Genomic DNA, 25240 nt, shown 5'->3' on the forward strand with positions numbered 1-25240 from the left:
TTTTTTAACAGGTAATTAGTATCCGTATCAGAATATATTTTTAAAGTAACCCTTTCAAGCCTGCTGGAAAATAGGCTTGTCTCTTAAAATTAATACCACTCCCATATCTGTCCATTAAATACTGAAGTTTAAGCCTGAAGACCGTTAGCTTAGCATAAAGACTGGAAACACAGGGAACAGCTAACCAGGTAAATATAAATCATCCAACCAGCACCCTGAACCGTTCCTGTACTGAAAAGAGCATCTATGGTATAAGCAGAATAATACATCTGCTTGCAGAATTTGCTAAAATGTTGAAAACTGGACTTCTGCTCTGCTGGCTCTGTTTTTAGCTTTTAGAAAACCTGGCCTGTGACGGGAGACTTTGGCCAATCACAGGCAGGTAAGATAGTTTATTGTTGAGTCTGATTCCCAAAGTATTTGAAAACCTGGAAGTGAAACCAGACAATCAACTATTTTTCTCCAGAATTGCATGCGACACCTTTAAGGGATGCTATGAGTAACTGTCACAATCCTGCACGTCACTGACAAGTCGAAGAGTACCAACTAATCCACTTCTCAGGTAGAAGCACTTGAGACGACCACAGAAACCTTCATTTAATACAAATACTTTATTGACAATGTGTGTATGGCTGCATACTTTTTGATGGAAATGCTAAATCATGAGAACATAAACCAGGTTTGTCATATTTTTACAGTTTACATTTGCAAAATGACACTGAGAAACTGTAATGCATATATAGAATCAAAAGTGCATATTCTTGTTCCTTTTTATTTTGTCCATATACACATTACACTATACATAAATAATTGCATTGTAAAAATGACTCAAGTATTTACATGTATAATATATTTTATATAATATATAAATTTTATATTAAATCTAGGTAGATTACAATAAGGATACTGGGTCATGTGTGAGTCTGTGAGAGTGTGTGTGTGTTTGCGTGTGTGTGTGTGTGTGCTATCTGTGGTTGTTGAGTAGCACCTCCAGCCAGCACGGACAGGAAGTGATGAACTGTCTGGAGTAGCAGGGGCCCCATCCTTTAGCAAAACTTATGCGAACACTGTGGGGGTCCCAGGGCCCCTCCTGGCTCTCCGGCTTCACGCCGTGCTCCGCCATCCAGCTGGAGCGCTCATAGTCAAACACCTTGAGGGAGAAGCCCGGCATCACCCTCTTCACACTCAGACCTCGGGCACCGGGTGGGTCCAGAGTGGGCGAGTGGACGAACACCGGGTGCTGGCTGCGGTTGTACACCCACACGCCGTCCGCCTCGCGGCTCAGCACTATGCCGAAGCCAATTTTACTGCGAATCTGTTGCACACTGCTGCTGCTGCTGCTGATATTCCCTCCACTTCCGTGGCTGGGGTGTCCGTGAAGTCCAGATGTGCTGTGGCCGCCCGGGTCGTCCCGACGGCTGTGGTAGGCGTTGGCGTGGAGCTGGCCGAGGCACAGGCCCGTGCCCTGAGGTAGGTCATAGAAGATGTTGAGCGAGGGCTCATAGGCTGGATACAGGCGACCCACGCGTGTGCGCTGCTCCCAGTAGGCGACGCTGCACCAGTGAGAGCGGTGTCCGCTGGAAGTCGAGGAGCCGAGGGAGGTACCAGTGTCTGAGGGGGAGAGAAGAGGAGGAAGAGTTAATGTTTGTGTTGGTAAGTGGGATAATTTTCAACGAAGTAATTCCTGTTGAAGGGACACGGAGGGGGGAGGAGGAGGGGAGGATACACAAGCAGCAGCAACACATTTTGATGCTCATTGAGCAATTGTTTAAGAAAAATTGTCCAAATTCTCTAAATTTCAGCTTTTCAGATGTGAACATTTTCGGGTTTCTTTAGTCCTCTATGACAGTAAACTGAATATCTTTGGGTTGTGGACAAAACAAGACACCAGCTTGGATATTTTTTTACAATTTTCTAACATTTTATGGACCAAACAACGCATCGTTTAATCAAGAAAATGATTGATGAATCAGTTATGAAAGTAATTGTCATGTATTGGAGAGCCATGATTTATAAGGAGAATGTATCATGAATGGGCTACTTATGAATGTGTTTTCATTACTACCAAATGCTTTGCAAAACAGTTTTTCTTTATACTATGTGTTTATCATTCAAGCAAATGCACGTTAAAACGCAAAACCAATTTTTTTGTACCACAAATGTTCTTGGTATCAATCCTATTGATGCAAGCCAATACTCAAAACACAATCAATGTAGTATTGTCTGATTAAGACATACAGGATACACTGATGTTGTTCAGGTTTTAGGAACATTCTATGGACATGAATACAGCGCAGTCAGAATATGCGTCTCAGTTGGGGTTTGTACCACAGTTTGGGACACACATCATCTTGTCACTGGTTAAATTCAGCCAGTATGTTGTAAACAAACCGACTAGCCAACTGCTTGGCAGGCTGGGGTAGAGATGCCCATATTTCTGGTCAGAAGGAGAAACACACCGACAACGTTATGAAAGACGCTGACCTTTTCAACAAGGTGGTAATGAAAGAGGAGGACTGTGTTTGTTGTTGTTGTTGTGACTGTGTTTGTTCCATTATTATATTAATTGGAGTATACACAGCTGCAAGTAAACAGTAATATTTGTGGAATATTTACTTGAATTGAAACAGCTAAGTAGGAGTATTGTCTTTTCACAATAAGAGCAAAAACTGCATCATTTGATTGGCTGACTACTGCAGCAGCTTCAACCCATACAGTCTGTGGTGAGGTGAAGTTGAGCGTTGTGTATTCAACAGAGTTTGCAGTTCAGAAAGTGTGCTGAATGTTCAAATGTATGGCCATAAATTCATAAAACACAGGGAAGGATTATTTCCAGGAATGGTACAGGTATCAGGGTAATGGTATCATAACTTTTTCATAACTTCCAGTACATGCTTCACAACATTTCAAAACATCCAGTGCCCCCTTCTGCTCCTCCTGTGTGGAAGCATTCACTCTGTTTCTTCACTCATTCATTCATGCTTTTCCTCACTCGTCTGAATATTTTGTGGCTGAAACTGCCAACACTGAACAGCCCACTTCCTCCTCTGACATCCCTCATCATCTCCCTCCGTAACACTCCTTCAGGTCCGCAGTTAAAGAGGAGGTGGAGAGCAGCAGAGAGGGGAGTCGGAGGGGGTGGAAAGCATTCAGCTCTCTGTCAACCTAGCGCAAGCCCGTGAACCCTTGACCCCCCAGCCCTCATGCTATCAGCTCACATTAACTCCCACACAGAGTGATGCCATTATTTTGCTCCAGAGACTCTATTGACACAGAGGATTTAAAGACCCATGTGCCTGTGGCCCCATTCCTTTCATATTCCAGCGAGCAGCACCCCCTCTTCATCCACCAGGAGCCCGGATGGCTGCGGCCCTTCTCCCGTTAACAAGCTGCGTTTGGGTGAAACCAGGACCGAGATTAGGCTAGGTGTGTTATGTTTGCACAGCGGCCATTTTTGTTTGGGGGGAAGGGGTCGAAGAGGAGGTGGTGGTTGTACGTGGAGCTGAGAGGAGGAGGAGTGTGTGTGAGTGTTTGTACGCAAATACAAGCACACACTAGATGATGAGATAGGGCCTCACACAAGCACATGTACACACACAAATTGGGCCCTCTGATCCAAACAGTATGACTATAACACACACACACACTAACATACACACTAACACACACAAAATTGCACTTCTCATCTGAGGCCCACGTGTGTCATTAGTGAATTCCAGGCTGGCAACTCCTGCGGTCTGGAGTTTTTACAGCTCTCCAATAAGAGAGCAGGCTGCTCAGCTCACAGGATCTCTCTCCTCTCTCACTCTATCTCTTTCTGACTCTCTCTCACACACACACACATGCACACACACTTTTACAAGCCATGCTCTTCCCTGTAATAAGGCAACACAAACATGTCTGGGGAAACACAGGGAGACTTTATGAGCTCAAGATCAAATTAATTCCCAGGACATAAAACAAACTGGGACTTTTTAGGGATTTTTAGACACAGTACACTTTAATTTCTATCATTTAATGAATGACGCTGCAAAGGACATGCTATTAAATCCTGGCTTTTAAAACAACATTATGTATTCTACCTTAAAATAACAGCTTCAAAATCATTTTGATGCCACACTGACTTGTAATAGTGTGAATGGTGCCGTTGTCATTCCCACTTTGCCCGTTCTTGCACTATTTAACTTGCCAGAAGGATTTCAGTGTGTAAAGCTTTACCGCACCACATCACACATCACTGATTTTGGTGGCAATGGACGATATTTTATAAAGAAAGTGTTTCCCTCTGATGTCCTCCGGCTGCTCTGCCTCAACTCTCTGTGGCAGAGAATGATTGTGGACAGATAGCTTTACTTGTTGCTAAAGGAGCCACTAATGCTGCTAACTGTAGCTCCCGTTAGCTAGTTTGACTCTGCCTGGACCAGACTGGGAGCTCAAGGGGAGTCCTGGTGTTTAGATAGTCTTGCATAACCAGACATCTTAGGATGCAGCGACAGTGCCGCTGCAACATAGTTTGGAGGTGGAGGACTTTTTGGTGGAACATTTGCAACGTCAATGTCTAAATCACAGCAAACGAAAAGCTGACACCTGCTAGCTTGTTTACGTTTACAGTGTTAGCCACCCAAGTGCTGATTTGTCATTTTCAACATGTAGCTTGCTAGCATGGAGGTTGTTGTAGTTTCCTGTAGCAACAGGGGTCTTTGACAACACAGATAGCAAATGCAACCTCACCACCTGAGACAGGCGACCGATGACAGGCTTATAACCACAGGCTGCATTCGGTGAGCACAACAGCTTTGGACCACCGGGAGGAGGTGCTCTGCAGCCTCTATGGACATCACAGCTGAGACAAAGTGACCAAAGAGGACACTGACGGAGAGGAGAAATAAAGAGAGTGACTGAGCAAGTGGCCACCGGACAAGGCTTTTAGTTGTTGGTGAGAGCTTCATGAAATAAAAGACTGCGAGACAGAAGCTGGGCTGGTCTTGGACTGGTTGGACCAGTAAGTAACATTAGCTGGCTTGCAATGTCGTGTGTTGTTACACTTGCCTGATGTTTGGCTGTGTGAGCAAACTTGTCAACTCACTATTTTTTTCTTTTATAATAAATGTAATCATAACAAATGTAACAATATGTAGAGAGATCCATATTTCCTACAGTGTTGTATCACTGAACTGCATGAAGAAACTGTAGGGGTGTCAAATATTTAAAAATAATTACCAAATGCTGCATCAAGTTGCTTTAAGTTTCTAATGCGGTCAGTGTTCATAACAGTGATAGGATACTGCAAACAGACGGAGCTAAACTCGATAATATGATGTCATTCATTCATTTATGAACCACCTATTTGGAAGAAACTCACAGAAAACGTCTGCTCATACATATTTTAATCTATCTTTTAGATTTTATCTTCTAATTTTATTTTACTCTTTTTTGTTCTACTTAAATGTTATTGTCTTGTCTTTCTTGTTTATCTCACCTTACTGTGATGCCTTTAATGTCTTTAAGTTGTTTAAAAGTCTGATAGAGATGTAATGATTATTTGACTAGTTGATTGAAAAGAAAATCAATTGGCAACTATTTTGATAATAAATTAATCATTTCAGCCATTTTCCAGTCAAAATCTTCATCAAATTTGACGTTTTGGCTTCTTAAAAGTGAGGATTTGCTGCTTTTCTTTATCATTTATGACAGTAAATGAAAAATGTTTGGGTTTTGGACTGTGGGTTGGACAAAAGACATAAAGTAAAGATCTTACTTTGGGCTTTGGAAAAATTGTGACTAGCATCTTTTAAAACTTTTGACATTTTGTACAGGTGTTGTTGCTGCTTTACGTGCTTTACAAATAAACTTTAATACTATTCAAACTATCCATACTTTTAAGTTAATGCTCAGTATTTACCAGAATGTGCTTGTTTGCTCATCTGTATATTTTTAGTTATCATTTTCTGTACTGCATTTCTGTAGAATTTGATTACAGTTACTGGGTGTCACTCTGTTAGTCCGACTACGACATTTGACTTCCAGTCAGACTGTTAGTCCGACTACTTTATTTCTTTGTTTTCTTAATGTGTAGCCGTCGATACACCTCCTTGGAGAAGAGAAACGCAAAAACTGACAAATATGAATGAGCAAGTTCTTTCACATGAAGCATTAACACCACGGTCTCCTGAAGATTGACTGATGTGAAGTAAAAAACACTCCATCATGATTTCAAGCCGTGTTTGACAGCGTGAGTGGTACAGCATGTCATGTTTAATGTTTCTGGCACAGTCCTTAGTGTCATCATGCTCAGTCTGGCTATCATCCAACGAAAGGTATAATGAGCTTGTGTGAGAATGACAAGGGAGAGCAGGGAGGAGGGAGGAGGAGGAGGAGGAAGGAGCCGGGGGGAGCAACTGACTTCTTCAATGGAATTTTTAAAGACGGGTTCAAACTGGAGGTTATCAGTATGTTTATGTTTGAGTGGAGGAAGTCGACAAACCGTGTGTGAATGTGCATGCCTGCATCTGTATGTGAGGGCTGGCAGCAATTACAGCGTCCTGCAAGCATTTAAGCCAACCACCATTTAACAGCTCTGTTTACCAATTAGATAAGTAGCCTTTGTTATTTCATTTCAAAATCACTGTCTGTTAGTGCCAATCTCATCCAAACAGCCGGTACACTTCACGGTTGTTTTTACCCAAACACTGAACAACGGTGAGAAGCTATAGGTTTGATATAAAACAAACAACTGGCTGCAATTAAATCACAATAATCCACAACTTAAATGTATGGAATTGTTTTGTTTTTGGACTGATAAAAAAAGCAGTAGCAATTAAAGTTCAGGGGTCAGACAGTCAGTTTCCCTCCAGCTCCCCACAGACAGTTGAACCTGGACTTCAAACAATGACAGCGACACTCATCTTTCCTCTTTCTTTTCCTCCTCATTCCTTTGTTCTCCTTCCGTCACAACAGGCTGGATATTAAAGGAACAGTCAGACTTTTTGGGACGTACCCTTATTTTCTTTCTTGTCGAGAGTTAGATGAGAAGATTGATGCCGCTCTCAAGTCTGTACAGCAAATATGAAGCTACAGCGAGCAGTTAGCAACAGTTAGCTTCGCATTAATTCTGCTCTCTCTGTGTTACTGATTGAACTTAAGTTTTTTGTATCAACTCTGATGAAAAGCTTGGAAAAGGCCAGGCGCTGCCTTGCAAGATTTTCATGGCCAGATGTGATGTGTGTGTTGATTTTGCACATCTTTTACCTCTGCCAGCAGCATGCACCATTGGTACTGATGAATCCACTTCACAGGAGCTTCTCTGATATTGGTTGAATAATGTTGTGCAAAAACTACATACAGCTATTAAATCGTCTTTGGCAGCCATTACTCAGATAAAGAAGGATAACATGTAATTTAAATCCCATTGCTTTGGTTTATCAGTTCTGATTACTGATAACTTTTATAAGGAACTGTGAATATTTTAGGGTAATTTGAAACTTAAAAACATTTTATTTACCTACCATGACCTCTCAAGGCTCACCTGCAGTGGCCGTGTTGGGAATCACCGGTCTATGGTGACATGTTTTACTGTTTTATGTTTTGTTTTCTTTCTTGGGTTTTAAAACTTCTTCCCGCGTGCAAATGTTCCGCCAAAACAAGCTCACCAAGACACTATTTTGCAAGGATACCGTCGCTGCATCCTGGGTTTAATGACGCCCAAGATGATTGTGATTGGTTTAAAGACCTACAAACAAGCCACAGTTTCTTTTTTTTTGTTTTTTGTTTTTTTTTTTCACCCTGGATAAATGGGTTCGGCCAGACCTTCGTGTGGAATTAGTTAGACACTAACTAACAAGTTATATGTCAGTTGTTTTATTGTACAAAAAACAAACTTTAGAAACCACTATTTGTGGTTTTAGGGGGGGTTGCATGCCAGGTTGAGCCTATTTCTTCACCAGGAACACTGACGTCCTCGAGTCTACACTGCCTGTCTGCAGTGTTGAGAGTACTGCAGTTCCACTATTTTTGGCAGGAACTAGACATGAACCAATTACTTTTTCAAATTAATAACACAACTACAATAACTGAAATTTAAATTCTCTTGTTGAACGTTACTGGACATAGTGCACAACTGCAGAAGAGAGCAGATGTGGCTCAACTATTCATCATGTGATTATTTATTAATTACTGTATCATTGCATGGTTAACACGTATCTCCAACACTGTGTGTGGTCTTCTACTAAATCCTACTCTCTAAGTGCCATTACTTTTGAGATAAGTAAGTAGTAACAGTAACTAAGTAGTAAATTTCAGTAACTTGCCCAACACTGGTTGCCTCACTGTGATGACAAAATGCAAAGCTGTGGGATGCAACTTCATACACAACAAACAGGGTGTAGGACAGGTGTGTAGGATTTAGTGACATCTAGCTGTGAGCTTCCAGATTGCGAACAACTGGCCTCACCCTTCCCTTCCAAATGTGGAGAAGAAACTACGGTGGCCACGAAACTCGCTAAAAATGAAATGTTAGAGACATAGAGACCAATGTTTGGTTTGTCCATTCTCGGCTACCGTTGAATATTGGCAGTGCAACATGGCAGTCTCCATGGAGGAGGACCCCCACCCTCTGTAGATATAAACAGCTCATTCTAAGGAAAACACAAAAATTCTTATTTTCAGGTGATTATACACTAATTAAAAAACACAAATAAGCATAATTCCCAAAGCTCTTCCTCCAAACTCGCTGCTTGTCCTCTCTCCCTCCACTCTGAGTGGTGGAGTCTTCCTCCTGCTAACCTGCATGGAGAGGAAGAAAGTTTTTGGGGAAAAAAGGGGAAGTAAAGGAGTAAAAAAAAAGAGACTGGGTGAAAGAGGGAGCGGGAAAATGAGAGGGAGAGAGGGAGAGAAGCTGCCAAGCATAACCAGCATCCACGGAAAAAATGAAGAGAGAGAAAGAGACTGTGAGAAAGAGAGGGAGGGAGGGAGACCCTCGTCTTTCATCCAGTGCCAAGGATTAGATTCCCCTCCAGTTATTAGACTCTTCCACTGTGCTGAAAGAAGTGGGTGGGTTGGGGAAAGGGAGCAGGAGGGGAGGAGGGGGACAGAGGGACGAGAGGGGAGGATAGAATTCAGCTACTGACCACTGTTGGTCGCCTCTGAGATGCTTTGTTTTGATTCTACTTCCTCAAATTTCCTCCCAAAGTTAAAAAAAAAAGTAGAAATAAAATAAAAATCAGGGGGGAAAAAAGAAAACACCCCTCCCTGGCTACAAATGGTAGGTTCTGTGTTGTTTGAGACAACTATCATTACAGGGCAACTTCAATCCAGCAAGCCACATTTAAGCTGGCGTCTCGACTATCTCTGCCATCAGAGGGCTGCGTTATCGCCAGACATGGGCTTTACAGGCGAACACAACGGGGCTCACAAACACACACACATATTCTTGCACGCACATACACACTCCTTCCTTCTCTTTTTCCATTGTAAAGTGGATCTTGTGATGCAGACTGCTGCAGCGTGCAAAAAGACATCTTTCTCTGCTTCTTGTATAATAACACAACAGATACAGCTCTTTAACACTGATGCATGACTTCATACAAACAGGAAGAAGGAGGAAAGTTACTGTGTGTGCCGGTAAAATTCCTAGGAAGACGTGTTTGGAGGCGGTTTAGAAAGCTCCTCCAAGAGGAAGAGAGAAAGTAACGAGTTTCCTGCATTTCTGCTGCTACTTCAAAGTGCCAGAAAACTTCAGCCAAGGAATGTGTCAGGTTCTGCATACATCATCATCGCATCCTGGACAAACTCTGCTGTCATGTCGTCGTACATCATCCGCCAACACACCAACTTCATGTTGTCACTGTGGACATAAAAACACTGGAAGTCAAATGTAGGGGATTTTGATGTTTGCAGTTCAGTTGCATGATTACAAGTGAACAAATTCTTATGCTTGTGAAACTGATATTGAAGGCTGCTGGTTATGGTTCCTTGAAAGCTGACACTGGCTGTTTACATGCATAAAATATTCCATTTTTTGTCCTCATTCTGAAAGATGCTAAAGATGCTAATACTACCATTACATGCAGCTGTGCATAATCTAATGATAGAAACGTGGAACTAAAAAAAAAAAAAAAAATAGTATCTTTTCAAAGTTTCCCAGCGATGGCACACTAGTTTAACCATTAGAGCACAGCCTCCCTCTTTCATTTGCAACAACCACCTTCTTGAAAAGGTTGGCATTGTGATATCTGCACATGTCCAAACACCTGTTGATATCCAAACCTTTCATAATGTATAAAAGTAAATGTGTTTCTTCTTACGACCAGAAACGTGGGCTTTTCTTCTGTGCATTCATCTCCACCCCAGCCTTGCAAACTGTTGGCTGGCTGGTTTGTTTACAGCGCAAAGAGCTGACTGTAAACAGGCAAGAGGACCTGTGTCGCAGACTGCATTAAAAACCTCAACTGAGATGCCAATTATGATAAAATGTAGATTATGTACTGAATTGTTTATATATCATTGTTGACATTTGTCCCGCTGTTGTTTAGTTAAAGTTCACATTTGAAACTGGCATATATCTACATATCTACATAAAAACAGCAAACAGAGGGAGACCTGGTGGTCGAGTGATTAAGACAAAACAATATAACTGTAAATAATCTTTGTTGTATGTCATCAACCCTTTTTTTCTCCATATTTTTTCTTGTCTCTCTGTATTAATGACCTCAAATAAAGGCCAAGATGCCATAAAAACTAAATAAAAGCATTTTAAAATGTGGATATGTTCCAAACCAACATGAGCTTTTGCTCGGACTTTACATTGCCAAGTTCATAAATGGGTTATTATGCACAGATATGATCTGATCTGAACAAATTTCTGCAAAGCGACATATCACTCAACCTCCTCTTAGAGAACATGCACAAAAAGGCACATTTACAACCCTGGTGTTTAGCTGTTCTGGGTTATTTTCTCTGCACAATAACTTTTCCACTGGAAATTGTGAATTTGGTAGCAGGATCAAAATTTCTGAATTTTCTGCAGGTAATCCGTTACAAGTGATTGTGCAATTTGTTTACAATAAATAAGCAGAACTATGAACAAAGCCTATGCACTGCAAGGATTACCCATGTTATTATCATTCGCATTTGGCAGCTAGCTACCTCACCAGAAGGCTTTGTTTTGCCTTGGTCACACTACATGACTTTCAAAGTTGTCAGATCTCTGTGCTGTTCACAAGACACAACTTTCTGTCGTCCCAGACGAGTCTGTGTGCTCTCCAAATTACATTTTGTCACGAAAACAGATGTGAGAGCTGACATTAGATCATTAATACTGAGGCATGCCACTGTTGTAGCTAATTTGAACAACTTATAACTTTATAACTACTATTACAACATTATGACTACTTTTTGCAGATTTCTATTCTAAATTTAGGATCTTCTGTCTCTCCTCCATCAGCCCATTTCTATTCTCATTGGTTGTTGCTTGTTGCGTGGCTCCCTGACCCATCCGACTGTCTATCATAGCAAGATCTTAAAACTGCTGGATAGCTTTCAGGCGAGGCATCACAGACATCACAGACGCCATTTGCACTGCAGACTGTCTTTGAACACAACAAGCACCGATTTGTGAGCTCCGAGCAGATTTACCTGGGCTACAATCCTGAATCGTGAAGTCGACATTAGCTTGGGCAGCTAAAATGTTCTTTTCTTCTTTAATTACTGAAACCAGACAAAAAGATTGATCTGGAGTGAACACAACTAACCGGGTTTCGTGCTATTGTGGGGAGTCTTGAACTTTAAATCATCCCTGATCTGCCATTTGACTGCCTCGGAGCAGGTTTAGTTTCAGTGCAACATTTGCAACTGCTTTTAGTGCAACTTAACCAACGAAGCAGGAGGAGGGCGGGACTGAAGCCTAAATTATAGTTCTACAGTACATTAAGGTGCCAGAGCAGCTACAGCATGGAGTGATTTATTGTTCTGCTTCTCTTCACTCTTATAGCGCTTAAAGTAGATTGTTTGATCGATTGCTTTGCATTCCTACTGCTCCTGATGTAATCATGTTCATACTTTATTTGTGACCGAGAGTGAAGAAAACAATCACTTCAAAGTCAGCGATTGCACTGGAAGATTGCTAGATGGGGATGAGCTAATCTGTTGACCATTTTCTCCAGCCTGCTCTATGTTGTCTTCACTATCAACAAACACAGCAGCTCAATCACAGTTCATGTGTCTGTTTAGCCTGTATAACCCTTATACATGTGGTTACATTTACCTACAGAGGCAGCGGAGACACATATACAGGTATCATGACACTGCGACAGAGACTTTTCTGAGACACGTCACTGCTTAATGAAAGAAAATGGCAGCCTATTGCAGCTTTAAGAATAACCAGCTTGAAGTTTTGCACCAGTGACTTAAATAAAGATGATCTGAATGTTAATAAAGAGACAAAAACAGAAACTCAGGGAGAGGCAGAGCTGTGCAGTTGACAGGCCTCCCCTCCCAACACATTCCTGGACAGGCCCTCTTCCTCGACACTTCCTCCCCCCGCTCAGCCAGTCACAGGGGTCAAGTTGACAAGTCTCTCATTGAGCCTCACGTGGTGCGACTATATGGCCTTCACTCCTCACAACATAATTACACACATTTATTGGTGGAATGGATCCATTTGTTCCACTGTAAAGAAGGAATTATGAGATTCCTGCTAAAACGTAATTTGGGAGAATTATCTGAACGTGAAACTCTGAGTCTGGACGCACTGATAATGTGGACTGAAAATACAGTGCAAAATAAATATGTACACAGTCAGGAGCAGACACGAGGACTGTCAGACATCATTAAGCAGCTCCTCCTTAGAAAATGTGTATAAAAAACAAACACATTTTGTGTGAGCACATTTGACATTTCAGGCATTTTCCATGTATTAAATCTGCTTTAATTTGGGAGTGAAGTGACACGACCTAAAATACCGCCACTTCATTAAGATGATATTGTGGATGTCTCAGCAAACAGCACACACTCAGCATCCATCTGATGAGTTTCAGTCCAATAGTCTCTGGTTTAGTCTCCTGTAGTTCCTGAGAGAAATATCTGGCCTTTAAGCAGCTAGATGCTTTCCACCAAGGAACTTCAGAGGCTGGACGATGTCCCACCTTCAGAACCAGTTCTTTGTTCTTCTTTTGACAACCAGCTCTCGGCCAGGACAACTGGTTCTGCAGAGCAGCACCCGAATGTTGCTGGTCTAGAACTACGGGCATGATTATCATGACCAGCAACACAAACAAAAACTTTGTGACTGCCATTTTTAAAAAAAAAAACATCTAGTGTAGTGTCTGGTCTGCCTAATCCAAAGAAGAAGAATTAAAAGAGCTCCAGTATGGACGTGAAATCGAAGCAGCAGTGGTCTGCAGAACAGAAAAGCTGTCTCCTTGCACTGTGCACTCCTCGACAGAAGTTCAGAATAAACTAGAGGGAGCTTCAAAAACAAAACATGTGTTCGAACAGATTCAGCGTGAGGCTGCAGCGGGGCACGACACAAACATCAAACAGATAAACAACAAACAACAAACAGAGGAAACTGAAAACGGAGTACGGGGACCAAAAGCCAAGACCTCAGGTGAAGCAGCAATGGTTGGTCTCGACTCTGTGACAGAACATTCACCAGCTAGTCACTAACTCTGTCCATCTGTCATTAAGTGCACTGAGGAGAACTGCAGAGTCTAAGGATCTGTGGGCTCAAGAAATACTGATTAGTGCAGCTTTATCCATTAAAATTGACTGTAGATATTTAAGAAAATGTATAAGCATAGCTCCAAATAAATAAATGTAAAACTTTGAACAGATCTTCTGTGTTTAAAGGCCTCTCATGATGATTTTTGTTTGGTTCATGTCATATAAGCGATATTGGTCCAAGAATCACATTATAAACAGGATAGTTTGTGTCTGTGGTGTTAATCACACTTGCATCTATCTTCTAGTCACCCCATGTTCAGTCTGAGCATTTAGCACAGACACATATGGAGCATAATAAGTGACAGTTAACACCTCTTTATGGGATTAAATCAGAGGATTTTGGCTGTAATCGAGGACGCATGCAAATAGTTTGGAGGAGTTGGTAATTTTCCATAAAAGAAATGAACAGTGGTTGCTGTGTGTGAATGAAGAGTTTGTCTGTCTGTGTATACACATATACATATATATACAGTATATATGGCCTTTAATTCCTGATCAAACTGATAGTGAAGCTTGAATACTGTATGTGTTTGCCTGTCAGTTTGATCTCCAATAACATGGCTGAATGCTTAGCACTAGCACACACACTTACATAAATACACTAACAACAGGCAGCTACATCACCTTAAAACTCCTGAAAATGTCGCTTCCCTCAAACATACTTCAGCATTAACTCAGCGTTGCCTTCAGAGCTCGCAGCACAGGCGACAGTTTCCAACATTTCAGAGAGTCAGAGCCTGTCGACATCTGCAAAGAATCTTTAGGTTCAGCAGCATGGCAGGATTCCATTAAAAGCCAAATTGCGGGTTGGCAAAAACTCTGAGGGAACAACGGAAAGCCACAGCCAGTCCTGTAATTTAAACCTTATTTTAAATTGTGATGGCCTGACAACATGGACTGAAAGAGAGGGGGCGAGAATAAGAACTGCAAAGACAGAGAGAAATAGGATAAGCAACGGAAAGAGAGTGAAAATGTGTGTACAGCAAACAGTAGAGCTTACAAAAAAAGTGAAGACAATAGCAAAAGAGGGGGTGAAAGCTAATGAAAACATTATCGTGATTCGGCACAATATAAGACTCTACTTGATCATCATTCTGATTCCTAAATCCATGAACTTGGAGAGGTCAAGGGCTGTCAAATTAGCGTCACTCACAATAACATGTCTGAAACACGTCCCTCTGAACGCATTTGCATGTGGCTGCATACCACATGCACTGTTCACAACACAAATACATAAAGCAGTGTTGCAGCCACCAAGATGGAGTACACAAACATGGAAATTGTCCAAAATAAGACTTTAAAAATGTGTAAACTAAATACAAAATAATGTGCTTTGGTGCACACAAGTATTTTAGAGGTATGCATGTTGACTGTTTGTCTTCAAGCTGCATTCAAGAGTTTACAGCTTATTTAGGCATGATGATTAAAAACAGACAGGAAAGACACACCTTGAAGTTTAGGTTGAATCAAGGCTAACTTGTAGGTCATGGTAACTAATTGAAAAACTGAAAGGAAGTCACAACAGTTTGCGGGAAAACACTGCAACAGAATATTGATGGTGTTAAAATGTCCTTATGCAGTATTTCATTTCAAAAGACTGATGACACAGCAACATATTCTCATTTCTTCACCATGTGCTGTCTTATAGCAGAATAAACACGGACCAATTACTTGTTTTTCAAGTCAGGATTAATCAAAGCTGGGACACACTGATCAATTTTATGAGGCAATGTGGGGGTTTTTTCGTGTGTGTGCCAAAAAATGACAGGGGCGTAGAACAGAATTTTGGACCCTATACATAGGAATTCTATACGGGCCCCTCCCAAAATCCACATTTATTTGTTCTAATATCTTTGCTGGCCGTCCTCACATGAGAGCCCTGGATACTCAGTCCCCTGATCAGAGATTTAGTAGTTTTTGAGGCTGATTTATATTTGTATGCCGGCTCTACACAGAGTAGTCTACATAAATCGCCTGTGCTGTTGTGAGCATTTTCCTTTGCAGCTGAGATTCAGCGCGTAAGTATAAACGACGGCTAACAGCTTTAGTCCGTTGAACTTAGTGTTCACCAAACATAACGTATATCCCTCATCTCTATGTTTCAAAACTGAGATTCCTCATTCTGTATTCTATTTCTAACATTTGTTGATTACCTGTTGAGTTATACTTATTTGTTTGTCATCTTAGAAAATCAGGAATCTGACTTTAGTGGTGAAATAATAAAAAGTGAAAGCCACTGGGCGTACTTCAGGAACACTTACACCGAGCCAAGGATATAGTTAAAAAGCCTTTATTATTTTTATCATTATTATTATTTTGAAATACACATCATTTGGTGATTTTTAACAGTGATTTACCCTAACTAATAAAGTTTTTTTTAATTGTAGCCTTTTCTTAAGTTGATCATTCGACCTAAAGAGCAGCCTGCCTTCACCTGGAGTTCACTACTTTACAGCTGTGAGCACCATGTATACTTCTTGTTGCTAACTTTACTCTTATTGTGATTTTTCAGATAATAAAGAGCTGTTTCCCTGGAGCTGCAGGGAGATGGATGATGGAGTCCAATCTGCGGTCAGATTTTAGGCAACAAAAGCGCTTTAGTAAAGTTTAGGAAAAGATTGCGGTTTTGGTGAAATGTTGACAATCACGTGTTTTTTGTGATTTAAATCACTGCAGATATTTTCTGTATTAAACCAAGACCACAATCCATCATTAAACCTTAACCATGTGTTGGCACTACCTAAACAAAACCATAAAAAGTTTAATAATGCTGCAGTCAGTACAAGCAGATATTGTATTGTAAGATTGGATGTTTTGGGGGAAAACAACTGACACATTCAGTAGCAATATTTTTGTGACTTGCCAGATACATAAATTAACAACATTTTCTCATTATGTTGATAGAAAACACATTAGATTTCTTATTTGCTGTTCCAAATTAGTTTTCTGTAATCATACTTTCTAGGATAAAGGGTTGCACTAACAATGTTAACTTTCTGGTATCCAGCCTAAAATGTGAAAACATTCAAAACCCAACTAAAGAAAAAAAAACGGACATAAAAAGAGCTGTGGTTGAGCTGTGCGCTGCGTCCTCAGCTGCGCGCCCTGCTTGTAGTGAAAAAGAGCCGTGATGGAAAATATTTGAGGAAATGGCAAATGGTTAATGGGCCAGCACTTGATGTTGAATTCCATAGTCTAATGTGTCTCAGTCAGGCATAAGAGCAAGTGTTGTACGCGTGCCAGCAAACAGGCTGGAGGTTCAGGTCACTGAGAGGACCCGTCCAGACTCAGACGGATAGATTCTCCCTGCGCGCAGTAAAATGTGGATGTTTACTTTGTGTCTTTGCACATATTTCCACATCTTTAGACTGAAAACGGATTCTACAAAGGTGTCTCATTTAATATGCGTGCTTCTGTGAGTCAAATCTTTACTTGAGCCTCGGTAGATAATTTACAAACCTTTGTCCAACTGTGTCAACCTGGCCTGACCTGGAAAGCTTCACAGTAAACTCGCTAAAACAGTCAAACTCTTAAAACTGTCTCTCCAAACTGCCAAGAATGTCGGCTCAGCACCGTGTTTCTTAAGTATTAACGGCGATATGTTCAAACATGTATCAGATGTCACTCTCCAGAGTCAGACCCCCTTATCCCCCTCCCACCTCTTTCACTCCGAGACCCGACTCCCCCTCACCTTCCCAATTTCCCAACATTCCTGGGCCGTGCCCCATCAGTCAAAGGGCCAATTCATGGGGTTAATGCTGCAGCGAGTGCAGACAGGGCTTTGAGACAGGATGTTTGGCTGATACCTTGCTCTGCTTAAGCAAACAAGCCACCAAAATATGATTACTGAGGGCAGAGAGGGAGCAGTCTTCTTGTCTTACTTCAGTGCGTCCACGCCACGCTAATGTCCACTAAGTATCATTGCTTTACTTGTTTCCACATGTTCAAAAGACAGAGCCTAATGACAACAAGGTGGACAAATGTTTGACAGGCACAATGACCTCATATGGTAAAATCTGACAAGGACTACACCAACTCTTTGTTATTGTCTCTCAGTCCCTACGAATAAAAGTAGTGCTGTACATACTCGACAGTTTTGTTAAAAACAAAACAATCGCACATCGAATTGCTGCTAAAAACAAAACGTGAGGCGTTAGTGCTCATTGCACAATACTGAAAGTCCACAGTGTTGTGTAAATCATACGTACAGTGGACATTTTATGACATTGTGTGTCACATTTATGTCATGTCAAAAAAGACTATCATTAGAGTCTGAGTCAACTTTATTGCATACAGACTGTAAATATGAGCCGTTGTACTGGAACCACCATTTATGTCAACCTCAACTTTTAATTACAACAGGAAGATATGGGGAATTTTTGACATGTGTAATATTTGGGAAAGAACTGGACAGTGTCAACGACAGGGTTCAGTTCAGTGTAAATAAATACCACTTCACTGTAACTATAAATAAGCTACACATTACCCACTTTGTAATATAATTCAACCTTTTAATGAAAAGCTATCACAATGTTATGTACGCACAAAATCTGCTGATTTAAATTGCTCATTTATATGATGTGACGAGAGGGGCAATAAAGAAAATCTCCTCCGAATAATGTGCAAACCCCCTGAAGTCATAACAACACGTCATTTTATGTTTCAAACCAAGATGCATCACTGGAAATGCATCGCCAGCTAAACCATTTATGCCCCATAGTGCTGTGTGTCTGGCGTACGCTCCTCTTCTGCGTTGTGCGTCCCAATTTTCTAGTGGTTATTGTGGTTTTGTCTAGTGGTTCTAGAGTCACACTGCTCATCAGTATAATCATACTCGATTGACTGCACATACATTCAACATTCACAGGCACCAGCTGGTTTGTCCAGTTGGCTTTGCCATGGTGTTGTTGAAGTAGCCACACCTTCACCACCATCAGGCCAAACTGTCAGCCTGGCGGTGCTGGTAGACTCAGTAGTACTTTGAGCTGAATGCTAAAGGGCTGACATGACTACAGATACATTTAATTTACATTTAAAACTAGTAATATGGTGAGACTAACTTGTAGCATGTTAGTATGTGTAGCCTACTGCTACAACATTATAACATTTAGCATGTCTGTTTGACATTGTAATTTTTGTATGATGTTAGCATGCTAATTTTTGCATGGTTGTTTAACTCCGCCAAGGAGGTTATGTTTTTGGTACCATTTGTTTTATCCGCTTGTCAGCAGGATTACGGAAGTTTTCATGAACCTTGGTGATAGGGTGTAGCCTGAGCCACAGAAGATCTAAATTATGGGGCAGACACACAAATTATTTTCACTTTCGTGAACGAAGTGAGATGGGACATTTGGCCTCAGCGGAGGTCTGCACCTCCAGTTTTGGTCTGTTTTGTCCAGTAAGCAGCGCATTTGTCACAGAATCTGCAGCAGATTGCTGGGAGCAGTTAACTTACTGCTTCTCAAATAATTCTGCAAGTTCGCTGACAGAATAACGAGACGTGGGCACTGATTCAGATGTCTCGAACGATGCTGTGGTGACATTTTAAGTACAGCCGAGGCGGTTTTGCATCTCCAAAGACAGAATTTATGAAGAACCAAGATAACACATAGAACACTAACCTCTACAAGTCACCTAATCCATTAGGTTCATGAATGTTAGCAACAAATTAATTCCAAGTTTTAGTAATTTGTGTATCATCACAGGAAACAAATATTATGCAAATAGTCCAAATAATGTGTATTGAAGCCTATAGAAAAAAGTGACACAAGACTTTTCAAATATAATATAGCAAAAGCAGACGTGTAAGTTTTACTTCAGGCCTATAGATCTGTTATGAAGGAAAGAAAGCAGAACTTTGCCTCCCATCCAGCAGATCGCGTGATTGCTGAGCGTGTGTGTGTGCATGTGTGTGTGCTTTTGTCCTGATAGAACCCCTATGTGAGTACTCTGAGACGATCTTATCACTGAGTCAGACAGAAATTCCTCCCTCGCTGTCTCCCTGTCACACACTGACACACACACACACACACACACACACACACACACACACACACACACTGACAATAAGCAGCTGAATGACACGTTTTGTTGGAGTCACAGAGGGATGGTCCCAGCAGATATAAGCCTACTAAACAGTCCAGTAGACATTTCCCTTTTTCAAAGCAGGGCTGTTTGCTGTGGTTTAAAGGGAACGTTAACTGATCGAATGATAAAAGAGGCCGGGGCAAAGGTATGTACAGAGACCACACCCTGCTGCTGCTGCAGCCTTTTTTCCCCTTAAAGCTCGGGTACATAGTTGGTTTAAAAGGAATAAAAAAGATGCTGAAGTGCTGCAGCACATGTTCAATGCTTGTTTTTGTCCTAAAGAAAACATCACAGGCTTTAGATGATGTGCCAGAGGATCACATGCACAAAAAAAGATTCATTTACACTCTTTAAAGGTCTCACCAACATCAAGGGGTTTCATTAAGCTGCAGACAGTTCTTTGATACAAGCTTCATGTTCAGCTTATTTCTTGTTATTATACCTCAAAGGAGGAGTCTTATGACCTGTGAAAAGTTAAAGACAAAAGCTACATGAAGATTTCTTGGTTGCTTCTGTTAAGTTGCGTCTCTCTTCTACTCATGCTGTTGGCCTGAGCTCCAGTTCTCGGCTCCAGCGTTCTGGTGTGGGGGGCAGGGGATCAGAGACCACACACACACACACACACACACACACACACAGGCTCACCCAAACACTCCACACAACACATCTTGTAAGAAATTTGCTCTTTTTCCACTCATTTCAGCAAGCAGACAATAGGAGTTCCCATCTGCCACTACTCAGCGTAACCACGGCTCGAAATCACAACCTAAAACTTGACTCTTAATCGACTTGTGATCTTGACTGAACCGACTTCGGGTGATTTTTCAACACAGCTTCCAATAATAACAGCACTTTGTGACCCCATTTTGTCAATGTAAATCATTTTAAAAGCAATTTTAGGCAATTAGGCATTTTTTTTAAACTCTGAAGTTTGTAATGTGGGATGCAAGCAAAGAATTAAATAGTATTTGAAGCCTGTGACTGAAAAAAATGCCTCTAAACAGAGTTGCATTGCTACCATAATGGATACAAGGAGTGGAATGATACACAACACGGTAAACGTTGGTATGTACCTCAGTTATGTTGTCCCGGTATATTATGTTCAGTATGGCAGGGAAAACAAAAAAAATGTAAAAAATAAATAAATAAATAAATAAATAACATTTGTGTGAGGCATATATAATATATTTATATGAATATATTTTAGCTGGATGTTGTGCAGTTTGAGAGTTTATCTACAGTCATTTGAAAATCTGCAATCTGCTGTGCCAGCAAGGAGTGAAAATCTAAGTGTATCTAAATAGGGAGGTCTCTTGTAAACTTAATCTTGGGTTTACGGCAAAGATTAGATTAATAAGCAACTTTTTCAGTCACCGTTTTGCTAGCTTATCCAAAAAGTAATGAGATGATGCAAGGCAAGCGTACGAGAACACGCATCATGCACACAACAATCTGAGTGATGCAAGCCGTAAGGCGCCGGCCCCCAGGTGAAATACCAAGTTTTTAGGGATGCAACAGTTGATGCATGACAAACGGTGCACTGCCAAAATGTCTCGGGTACAATTCTGTTTCGCTGCGAGTAGTAGATATAAATACATGGTTTGGGTCACAACATGTACTGACCTAGAAAGTTTGTACAGTTTGTACCGTTCCACCACTAGTGGACGATGACATCAACATTGATTACAGGAGAAGAAATACGACAGGTGGACTGACAACCAAGTCCTGGCTTAAAGAGCATTTATGCTCAGGCTGAATTTCAGCGACAACAAATAATGTCTGTCCGCCGCTTTATGTGGTGTCATTGTTGTTGTATAGTCACGTGCAACATCTGTCAGCAGACTAATTTGTTTTATCTCCACAGGTCTTTAGACTGTGGTGGAAACGCAGACATCAACGAGCTGGAGAAACCTTTTAGTTCCTTGAAAAGTAGTTCCTGGGACTAAAAGTTCAGGGTACTTTGGATTGAAACATGGCTAATGTATTAAAGTTTTATAGACTTTTTTAATGTCAACAAAAACGTAATTAAAAATAAGGCTACACAGTATAGTTTTAAAAAATCATATTGTGATTATTTCGACAGATATGATGATCTGAACGAGTGAGAATGAGAGAATTCTTACATCTGGAGAACAAGATTTGTAGGCCAGCAGCAATACAGTATTTTTATTATACTGCTGTTTTATCATACATTTTTCCCTTATGAAAAACATTGCAGCTTGTGCGGATAGGATATTGCACTTGGCTATATTGCAATATGGATAATACTTTGATGAACTATGCAGCCCTAATTAAAAATAAATAGAGGTTTTAGCATTTATCCCACAGATTTTTCATTCCTGACTGTGTGGGATGGCTTTGAAACAACATTTAGACCTTCATGTTGGGAAATAAAATGCCCAGAAAGTTTAATCCACGTAATTAAAGCATCTTATTTCTGGTCAAAAGCCTCTGAGAGTGGCGAAGTGTGCACTGGGAGGACTCATGACCTCAGTATTTCTGAAACTCTGGCTGCAGCCCTGCCCCTCAGCATTAGGAAACGCACATAACAACTCAACAAATGACTTCAACTTTAAACCTGAACTTTAACAAAAAGGCTCAACGTACAAACAAACCCAAATAAAGTCTAACTGATGCACTGCTGACTCTTCAGACAGGTCCATGCTGCCGTGACTACACTACACAGACTTCAGAGGTGCCCATTCACCTTTCAACACCGTCCACAAGTGAGCCCGGGGAGGCTTGATCGAGTGGGTTTGTGGGTTTCTTCTAACGCTACCAGGACCTCTCCACCCGACCCCAGCACGTAAACAAATAAAGCTCCAGTTTCATCATCTAGAGGGGGCTGTTTCCTGTCCAAACGCAGCCCTCAGCCTGCCTCCCCTCCCTCCCCTCTTCCACATATACACACACACGCACAGAAAACTCTACACCTCCGCCTCATCAGAGCCGCTCGCTCGTCTCCCCCGCCCCCAAAATGCCAGCCTCTTTCCACTGCTCAATTGCCGAGAGGAATGGAGGGATTTGAGGGAAGAAAGAGGGAAAGAGGGGGATGGGTGGCTGGAGAGGCAGAGGGGATTGGGAGTATGCACGGGGATCTTATTGCAGCTTCATCCCAGTGAAATATTTTGCTGTGGAGAAGGCGTAGGGAGAGACAGACAGAAAGGCTACACTGCTGTGGCATCTAGATAGTGAGAGACCCCAGACCCCCACTGAGCCCTCCCTGCCTCTCTGACAATAGAACCTTTATGCTGTGGCGTTTTGGTTTGTCTTAACAGCCTTTGAAAATAGGAAGGAAAGCACAACATAACAACACCAGCAAATGTAATTTACCCCTCAATGTAAACATGCAGAGATGAAACATGCGTGAGCGTGTGCATCTACTCCAAAACTTTTTCCATTTGAGCTTCCAGACTTATTTGCAGGGGAAATTCCTTCCAACATGATACCCTGCTGAAACAAACATCTGCATGGTCACAGTGTTCGTGTATGTCTGCAGGAGTGATGCAAGTTACTCACCTGTGTAGTCTCTTGGCGTAATGTGAGGCGGACTGGAGAGGAGGGGGGGCACAGTTTCAGTGTAAGACAGACTTGAGTCTAAATGTAGAAAGAACCCAAGAAGAGGAGTCAGATCCAGATCAACATCGAACAACAACTTTGGCGATTGATTAATTGTTTAAGTTACGACAAGCAACGTTTAACTGGTTATAACAGTCTCACTTTAGTGCTGATTCCTCTATGACCTACAGAAGTTGACAAGACCATCCGCGTGATTAGGTGTTCCTGTCTAGATATTCTTAATGCCGTAGCTGAATTCAGATAAAACAAGCCTGTGTTTACATTTAAGTTAGCCAGTTAAAATGGAGAAGGAGCAGAGGTGGTTATTACTACCACTTTTGTCCATGGGGGCCTTTGAAAGATCCTTGTAGTAGCTTGAAGTCATTTATCAAGCAAAAATTGAAAATATTCTCGAGTTGCAGCTTCTTAAATGGAGGGTTTAAATTACTTGAAGTATGGTTGTTTGAGGTACTTGGCAATAGTCGGAGTATTACCTCCAGTGGCTGGCGGGCGGCATGCCCCCAAGTAGAGAGGAGCACCAGCATGGGAGCTAAGCAATGTGCTGCTGCAGACACGGTCAGCAAGATGAATCAGGATCAGTTTAAATATATGCTAGATTTAAAATATTTTCACCACCTTGCCATCAGACAGTCTTTTCCACTGATAAACATCTGTTAAATAACACTCTCTCCAAACCAACCAAACTCCCCTCGCAGAGCACAGGAGTTGCTGGTCTACAGGTGCCTTGATCGGTTAATTTGTTTGTGTTTTTGTGTGACTTTGGTGTTTTGAAAGCTTAGTCACACAATAACGCAAACAAATGAACCAATCGAGGCGACCGTACACCAGCAACTCCAATTTTCTGTGAGGTAAAATTATTGATTTTGGCAGTTGAGTTTGGTTGGTTTGGAGAGAGCGACATTTGACTTATGTAATGGCAATTTCCTCTCCCAAAAGGCTGTCTGACCCTGTCCACAGCAGTTCATTGCTCAGCTGCTACTCCTCTCTGCTTCTCCAAACCGGGGGCGTGTCGACCACCGTCTCCTGTAGGTAATACACTGACTATTGGCAAATACCCCATAAACCCCTACATCAAATAATCTGAACTATCCCTTTAAATGTGAAGTTTTACTGTTTATTTTTAGTTTTATATAAATAGAAATATTTTAGGTTTTGGGGCTGTTACTAAGAAAAATACTAAAGGCTATTTCAGCCCTAGTACAGTCCCTTTAACTATTTGCACAAACAGAGCCTCCTTATTATAAACTCTACATGTCATGTTAATCAAAATGGAAGATGAGAACAGGTAACTCTGTGTCGCTTTCAACCCAAGCAGCTTTTCAAAAATATTCCATGTTTCCAGTCTAAAAATATGACGGTGATGCCACCCTCTGTGTCATTTGCTGATTTGCAGTGTGGTCGACATTTTTTCCAAACTCACCCAGTGGCTTGTGTTCATCTGAACGGGACAGAGAGTACGGGGGAGGAGGTGATTCTGGAAATACAACAAAAAAATGAAGGTTAAGGCTGTTCGGCTCTAAACCTAAAAGATCAACTAAGAAAAGAAAGTACAGAACTAATCATCATCTTGATAGTTAAGAGGTAATAGGGTATATCTGGGTAATATTAGACTGACATTCATGCAACAGTGTAATAATGAGGAAACAAATTCAAAAATAGCTAAATTCAAATATAACAACTATAAAAACTAACTAGTAATAGCACAGTAATACTGCTGTAAGAATATGATGATCTGCTAACAATAAAATGAATATATCAGTGCAATGTTTTGAATAAAATATGCCAATATGTTGACATTAATGGGATAACAACCTGATAATAATGAGTTAATAGAGGTTGATGTTTCAGCATAATA

The 25240-nt window shown here is 41.2% G+C and overlaps 1 protein-coding gene across 1 annotated transcript in view; it reads right to left on the reverse strand.

Annotated features, from left to right (window-relative positions):
- Window positions 1–948: 948 nt before the first annotated feature.
- The window catches only part of LOC146332659 (SMAD family member 6-like), a 29036-nt gene continuing 4744 nt past the window's right edge, over window positions 949–25240 (reverse strand). Inside the window, exons 2-4 of the mRNA XM_084745295.1 lie at window positions 24806–24859; window positions 23326–23403; window positions 949–1611 (exon numbers count right to left, since the gene is read on the reverse strand). Of these exons, the coding sequence (XP_084601421.1) occupies window positions 965–1611; window positions 23326–23403; window positions 24806–24859 (779 nt within the window). The 3' untranslated portion in view covers window positions 949–964. The remainder of the gene's footprint in view (window positions 1612–23325; window positions 23404–24805; window positions 24860–25240) is intronic.

The sequence above is a fragment of the Lutjanus erythropterus genome, chromosome 1 (assembly GCF_056507025.1).
Source record: "Lutjanus erythropterus isolate fLutEry1 chromosome 1, fLutEry1.hap2, whole genome shotgun sequence".
Classification (NCBI taxonomy): domain Eukaryota; kingdom Metazoa; phylum Chordata; class Actinopteri; order Lutjaniformes; family Lutjanidae; genus Lutjanus; species Lutjanus erythropterus.